Here is a 7,864-nt window from a genome sequence, read left to right on the forward strand (position 1 = left end):
TTGTCTGGGGTCTAAACCACAATATCCTGAGCATACGGCCCATGTTCTGCACAAGGGTGAGCTGTGACAGCCAAACGCACCTGTGAGTGTGTGTCTTTCCAATGAAGACCGGGAATTTCCTGAAAGATGTGGTTTCTAAAGGGAAACCAACAATGGACTGCGGCTGTGCTGGAACCCGGCGTGCCGTTTGAGAACCGTGCAACGATGATGAATTGAGTTTAAAACGGGATACATGTCAAAGCAAACAGAATTTGCATCTGTTTGCTTTGAGTTACATCACACTTGACAGCACAGACTTTCGCTAACAATGGCAATACATTCTCTGACATTCAGATGAACTGAAGTGTGACATAATGTGAGTTTAAGAATTTATACTCTGACCCTCGTGCACTAAGTACTTCCTCATGCCAAGAACATTAACAAAAGATAAGAAAGACACTCATCTAGTTCTTTTCCCCCTGTGGGGAAAAGGAAAATCGTGTTCATTGAAACTTTTAAGACTATATTGGCCAAAGTCTTTCAGATTTTATGTTGTGGATCCTGCATAATAAAGAAATAAATGACTGACCATGATGTGCAATATTTTACACGGTATGCAGTAGTATAACAATGGAACATTTAAATACAATTTATTTTATTTTACTTGCAAAGCAACCCAACAGTATATAACAAGGAGTAATGTAATATAATAAATAATTTTTCATATCTATATTATCATCATATGTTTTATATTGCCATGCTGATTTTTTATTTTTTTTTTCAAAAAACTAATTTTATTGTATTAATTGATTTAGTCTGATAGATCAAAAATGTATGAGTATTAAAGAGCACCTAAGGTCTGCTGATTTAATTTCAGATTATTTATTAATTTTAGGGCTGTCGATTTAGAAATTGTAGGAAAAAAAAGCAATATATGTTGATATTGAAATGTGCCTTTAAATAAAGTCAATTCAGATATTATTTTGGCAGAAAGCATTGAAGTTCACTGTTCCTCTGATGGTTAGCTGTATTGAGAATCATTTGCGTGGGAATTTTCCCTCATAGATCAATAAAGTGCAGCTTTTTATCAGTCTGTCTGATGCAATTTGTTTTAAACTTGCTTGTGCACATTTTGATTGGTTGGAAGTAACAAACACAATTAAAGGCTGTCTTTCACTTTACAAATGTTGGACAAACACCTATCATATTGTGACATTAATGAGCCGTTTTATTCCCCCAAACTTCACCACATCAACAGGTCATGTCACGGCATGGCTAACTGAGTCATGCTAAATTAGACATAACTGTAAAATTCTCAAATCCTTCCTCTTTGGTGCACGTGCAGACATGTGACCACACCCTGAGAGGTGATTGGACGAATACAAACTATGGAATTATGTCAGAGTTTATGCCAAGTTCTGGAAGGTACCGTACTTTCCATGTCCGATTGAAGAGCACTGATAGGCCGCTCATTTGGAGGAAGAGAGACTTTCCAGATCTCACAAACAAATAAAGTCTTTGTAGAGTGTCGCAATATTGAACAACAGCTTTGCAGGAAGAACAAATTGTACCTAATCTGACCTGTAAATGACTTTTAATGATGTACCCAATGAATGGAGTTAGGTTTAATCGATTATTGGCTAAACATGTTTACAGTGTGCAATTACAAATTTCCATGTACTTCAACATGGAAGTACATTTTTAAATATAATCAAATTGGCTGTTATTTCAAGCAAAATCATATTAAACTGACTTAAAGTAGTTGAAGGTTAATTTGATGGGTTAAATTGGTGGAAAAACATGTTCACATAACTTATTGATCAAATAGAACAATAAAACATGCACATATATTACTGTATTTTGTTATCTTATTGCAGAATATATGACCATTTTTGTTGTTGTTGTTTTTAAAGTTGTATACATTTTTTTTTACATTTTAGATCTGTTTATCATGTTTATATGATTTCATTTATCATACTTAATCTTCCATTTCATTTAAAGCCCATTTATATATTTATCTACTTATTTTGCTCTGTCCAGTGCATATTTTGACAATCTTTTGCACAGTGTACAGTTCTTAATTTTTTCAGTCCCAAATATGTTTATTTTGGATTAATTTGAACTTTAGTGATACTAAAATGATTTTACTTTCCTTCCCAGTGAATTACAGACAATGTTGATCCAATTATATTACCTGCAGGGCATTAATAAATTACTTAAGTCCATCAATTTTATTAAAATGTGTGGATTAATGCTTATTAAAATAGACGAGTCTGTTTTTAGAAAGTTGAAAAAAGCGGCTTTTATTTACAGCAGTATTGCACAAATTAGCACATAAATGGTTCAGTGCAAAATACAAAAAGATGCATTTAACAAACAAACAAACAAACGAAAACAAATTATCATTGTGCTACAAATGTACTGGGTCCTGGGTGGCGTCAGATCGGGTAATGCGGGTGTTCAGTGCAGCAGGACTGAAAAGACTCAGTCAGAGGTCCAGTGAGAAATACACAGGTTGGCTGGCAATTCATGGGGGGGGGGCAAAAAAAAAAGCTAAAGAACAGGAATGCTGCTCGAATCCTTCGGCAAAGGCAGAGAATGAAAGCATGCAATATGACACAATGCGCTACGCATTGAAAAAGGAGGTCTTTGGTTCAAGTGGTAAACCTGGAACGGTAGACAAGCTCAACATTGTCATTTTGGCAAAGAGCAACAAACCGATATACAAACAAATGCATATGATAACACAGGGCCATGCGTCTTCCACACGTGGAATTGTCTAACCGACGACTTAAACTTTCAGCAATACCATTCATGGTAGGTAGTCAATACATCAGTTCATATTTTAATCTTTGCAACTACAAAAAACACATCATTGTTATACCAACATACTAGACGACTTGTCCTGAGCCTTGTGCACTGATTACTGGAATACTGGGACAACGGTAATAAAAGGCAAAGTCAGGAGGAGAATCTACAAGCCAAAGTAAAGATGGAAGACTGGTTTGTTCAAGAAATCTACACAGGTGTATTTCCCTTAGTCCCTGAGGCTGTTAAAGGTCATATAGTCAGGCCAGTTTGTTAGACTCGGGGTAAGGCTGGAGTTAAACAGTGGTTGTAATGTGGACATGGGCAATTAACTAGAACGGTTGCCAATTTCAATCCCAAATTTGGTGTACCCAGAAACAACGTTTCTGTGAATAAAATCCTGATCTATCACCACTGTGCCTTTGAGCAAGGCACTTAAACGCAGTTTCTTCCACTTTGGGAGAAAGCTTTTCCAAATAAAACCCCTTGACCTAAACTAGATTCACAAAACTACACATAATCACATGCTGTTTGAACATTAATGGAATCAACAATTACAAGCCCAAAATGTCACTTTTGCTCTCTAATAAAAAATCAAACAGACCAAACAAGGAATCTAACAAAACCGAAATACCAAATGTGGAATGTTTATGGTGTCAAAACAACAAATACGTCCATATTAGTTACACATACACACTACCTTTGCCTGTCCAATTTGATTTATTTAGGTATTCAATAACGTAAAGCAATGCTTGAGTTATGTGACTTATGAGTACCTGAAGGTATTCGTAAGACCTTTTCACATGACTCTCATTTTTAAACACAAGCATAAAGCGGCACTTTGACCTTTGCATGAAAAGAGTTGCAGATGGCATAGCGGCAAAGCAATTTTCTTGGCTTGCTTGGTAGGAAAAATGGAAAATAGTGAAAAAAATATTGAAAAAAATGGCTTGTCAAATGTAGGTTCACAAAACTTAACTGCTCAAGATGTTGTGTTGAATATAACATGCTTTGAAAGTTCAGCGGCGAAAAGGGTTCAAGTTAATATAATTTGAAATAACGTTACAGGCAAGGCCGTATCAACGGTTATAACTCGACTAAATTTCATAAAAAAAGGTCTATTGTCCATTGTTGCTCACACAGAAGTCACTTTCAAACCAAGCAGCTTTCTGTCGGTCAAAACAGCGAATTTCGCATGACCAACTTGAACACGAGTGAAATCTGCGTGATTTCATGCGAAACTCCCAATTTTGTGGATTCCTATTGAAATGACTGGATTTTGTCCACAAAATTTCACAGAGCCACTTTAAGGATGGGATATTTTGGGAAATAATAATTATTTTTGTTATTTTTGCTTGGCTACAGTGCAAATCTGTAGCAGAAGTTTCTTCCAAATGGTTGCACCAGCAGTGTGCTAAAATGGGAAGTGGCAGCCATACTATAACTAATACTAGCGCCTACTTATCAATGTATTGACAAATCAGTATAGACTACTGAGTGAACATCATATCACTTAATTAATATTCATGAGTCAATCAGGTTTTTTAATGTGTCCCTCCCATTTGTACCAAAGGTTACAATGCAGTAGCTTGGCGCTTCAAAGTTTCCTGATGTGTCGGGATTGACATGAGTCATGTGAAAAGGCCTTTAATTATATGGCTTCAAAGTGAGGATATATTTCCGACGTCAAATCCAAGAAAGTCTGGCTAAAGGTAATTGATCTTGCAAACGGTTTTTGACAAAATAGGTCAAATTTCTACATATAGTTGATGCTTTCGGTCATGTCTTCAATTACAAATTTGTCAATTCCAACTTCATTTTCTGTTACGGGATTATCATTTTCTATTTCATTTGATTTGTACATACTAAGCAAACCAAATGCAAGTGCAAAATTGGAGCCAATGAACACATGAGCGACAGGCAGAACCACTAATGTCATCGCTTGACCGACTAACGTCCACGTTCATGAAATTATACACAAAATGTACAAATTAAATAAATATAAAAGCAATGAAGAAAAAGACAGGGTAAAGACAAAAAAGATAGATGTGTCAAGGGCAAACAGGCAATAAAGGCACCTTTTCCACACTCCACATGGGGTTCAACAAAAACCTCCACGTCAACACAGCATCTAATGGCTCAGCTTTCCATGTGAACGCAGGAAACTGCTGTGAGTCAGTCTATGGATGGCTGAGGGTTCCCGATTTATGTATCCGTCCAGGTCTGCACACATCCCGACAGGTCCAAAACTGTACGCCGAAACCCGGAGAGGTTGCGGAAGAGCAGCACTGCTGTTATCCCTTATTATGTACATATATACAGTCAGGCGAGGGTGTGATGTACGATGCTACAAGTCTGCTACACGTCTGCTGGGCATTCAATGTGTCAATCATCTTCTTCGCAGGAAAAACTGTACTACACGTCCGATAAAGTCGTTCATCCACATGATGATGGCGTGTTCGTTGGGAGCGCGCAGCTGGGCCCCGTTGTTCCCACCTGCACCGGCCTGTTAGGATGAGAGAAAACAATGTATTTAAGTGAGAATCCTATTTTTTTTTAATCAAATAGTCAAATGCAAATTGCAAGAATAGAGACAAACGCTGCTGACAGCTAACAAGAAAAAGGTGCTAGATCCCCAATGGAGTCCTGCAGGGATGGCGTATTTTTGTAGGCCGGAAACGAGTTTGCATTTTAGCGCTTCCAGTCAAGTCAATGGGCTGAAAAAACGTCTTCGGTTAACACAAGCTCAAGATATTTTCATGTTTTATTCTAAGCCATAAAATACATCAGCAACTTGGGATTTTTTAAGCTTTATGTGTCTTGAAAAAGACAGTTTTGCTCAAACTTTCAGGGAAAATGTTTTTTCAATAAAGACTGAAAGAGATGCCAGAAGCTTAATGGTAATGGCGTTGTGTTCATTTGTGAAGATTATCAACTTTTTTTTAGGCCACAAAGCTTATTTTCTACAATAATCCAAAAGCCAATGGAAAATCTTATTGGCTTTTTGTTGAGGGAAGCTGAGGTATGCTAACTTGGTAACTATGCTAACATTGCATTTGTTGGAATTGTTACAAAAGTAGTGTTTTGATAGCCGCAGTGTTGCTTTAAAGGGCATAAATGTAGAGATGTTACTCTATTTAGAGCTGAAACTCTATAGAGCTGTAACTCTATTTAGAGCTGAAAGCATAGCACACTAACGCTTCTTTATTTTGCATCTATAAATTCAATGATTTTAAAATGCTTTTTAGCAAAGGGGTTGAATTTAGAGATAAATGCTAAAAAGATAAATGCTAAAAATATGCCTTACTAATCAACTTTTTTTTTTTTTTACCATACTGACCCATTCCTAACATACAGATACAGACGTATGCATATTAGCGCACGTACACACATGTTGAAATCATTCCGACTCATAGCTGCTAATCATAAAGAGTAAGTCCTTCAACATATACGGTGACACTCTGCACCATGTTGAGACCTTGATGCTTTGAGGGATTTACAGTATCTTTACGCCAGTCAGATCTACAACAAATGCAATACAGGAACTAGCAGCTGCCAGGTTATCTGGTGATCTCCGAGTCTGTGAGATTTGGCAGCGCCTGACCTGAACCAGGTGGCCTTTTTCTGGCCTGCCGCTCTGCGCTGCGTTCACCCAGTGTGCTGAATGACTGCGATAAGCAGCGAGGGCATTTCCCCCAGGAGACAGGCAGGAACTCGTGAGGAAACGCACTCTACAAGCCAGAAAAAAGACGAGAAAAAAGCCTTTCCTGTAGAGAATGAAAGGAAGATGAAAAACACCAGGCGTTTTGCGTGACCCTCACCTCCAGGATAAAAATCTACTCTGAGATGGCAACTATCAACAGGACGGGTGAATCTCATAAAAACTGGTATTTCAGCCCACAATCCAAAGACAAATATCTCAACATAACTAAACTATTTAGATAATAACTAAATTATATTATTTATATTATAGAATTATTTATACAAATAAACAAACAAAAATTATTATATAATATTCAGTTATATTATAAAATATTAATTATTATATATAATAAACAACATTATTAATATAATATTTATTCCAAAAATGAAAACGGTACGGCCACACACACATATACACATATACACATATATACATATATATATATATATATATAACTGACATTTAGACAGAATAGATCACATAATACTATGATATATAAACACTTTACAACTTAAACAGTAATTATTTTTTAATTAATGTTTTTTTATTATTTTTTTTTTACTTTTTTTTAAACATTAATATATTATAAGCTGGGAGTTAATTATCTAAATCACTGAATCAAGGCAGGTATGTCTATGAATACAATTGACCTGCATGGGGTCTAAATTAGGCCCTGTCATAAAACACTTTCTTTACAAACAAAGACAAGAGCAAAAAAAAACCAGCTTTTAATTCAGTAAAAACCCTGCATTTTTTTTTACATTCATGTTTTATATATAACAAAATTAAATAATATATAATTCATTTTAATACATAAAATATTTTGTAAATATTTAAAATGTATTTTTTATATATTTATTATAACAATAAGTAACATAATGGTAAGCTTGGGGTTTAAAATGCTTAATTGTTATGCTAATAATGCCACATTGAGAAAAAAAAAGGCCCTAAAATACACTTTTTCTTTATGCAAAATCTAGTTTATTTGTTTCTTTTGGTTTTGGGATGAAATATGACCCATTTTATGAGATTCACCTGGCTATCACACACACACACACACAGGTTTGTTTTTGTGAAAAGTGGGGACATCCCATAGGCGTAATGGTTTTTCTACTGTACAGACCGTATATTCTATTGCCCTACACCAACCCTACTCCTAAACCTACCCCTCACAGGAAACTTTGTGCTAGCTAAGATTTTCAATACACTCCATTCTGTGTGATTTACATGCGTTTTGAAAAGTGGGGACATGGGATAATGTCCTGAAAAGTCACCTTCTCCTTGTAATACCTATGACATACCTTTGTCATTATACAAATTTATGTCCTCATTTGTCACAAAAACGCACGCACACACACACACACACACACACAC

The 7,864-nt window shown here is 35.9% G+C and overlaps 1 protein-coding gene across 2 annotated transcripts in view; it reads right to left on the reverse strand.

Moving 5' to 3' along the window:
• Positions 1-2,261: 2,261 nt before the first annotated feature.
• The window catches only part of LOC107733343 (bcl-2-like protein 11), a 20,402-nt gene continuing 14,799 nt past the window's right edge, over positions 2,262-7,864 (reverse strand). For both annotated transcript variants that reach the window (XM_016544924.1, XM_016544923.1), the window contains exon 4: positions 2,262-5,293. In XM_016544924.1, coding sequence (XP_016400410.1) covers positions 5,177-5,293 — 117 coding nt within the window. In that variant the 3' untranslated portion in view covers positions 2,262-5,176. The remainder of the gene's footprint in view (positions 5,294-7,864) is intronic.

The sequence above is a fragment of the Sinocyclocheilus rhinocerous genome, unplaced genomic scaffold, assembly GCF_001515625.1.
Source record: "Sinocyclocheilus rhinocerous isolate Xijiao unplaced genomic scaffold, SAMN03320098_v1.1 scaffold790, whole genome shotgun sequence".
Taxonomy (NCBI): domain Eukaryota; kingdom Metazoa; phylum Chordata; class Actinopteri; order Cypriniformes; family Cyprinidae; genus Sinocyclocheilus; species Sinocyclocheilus rhinocerous.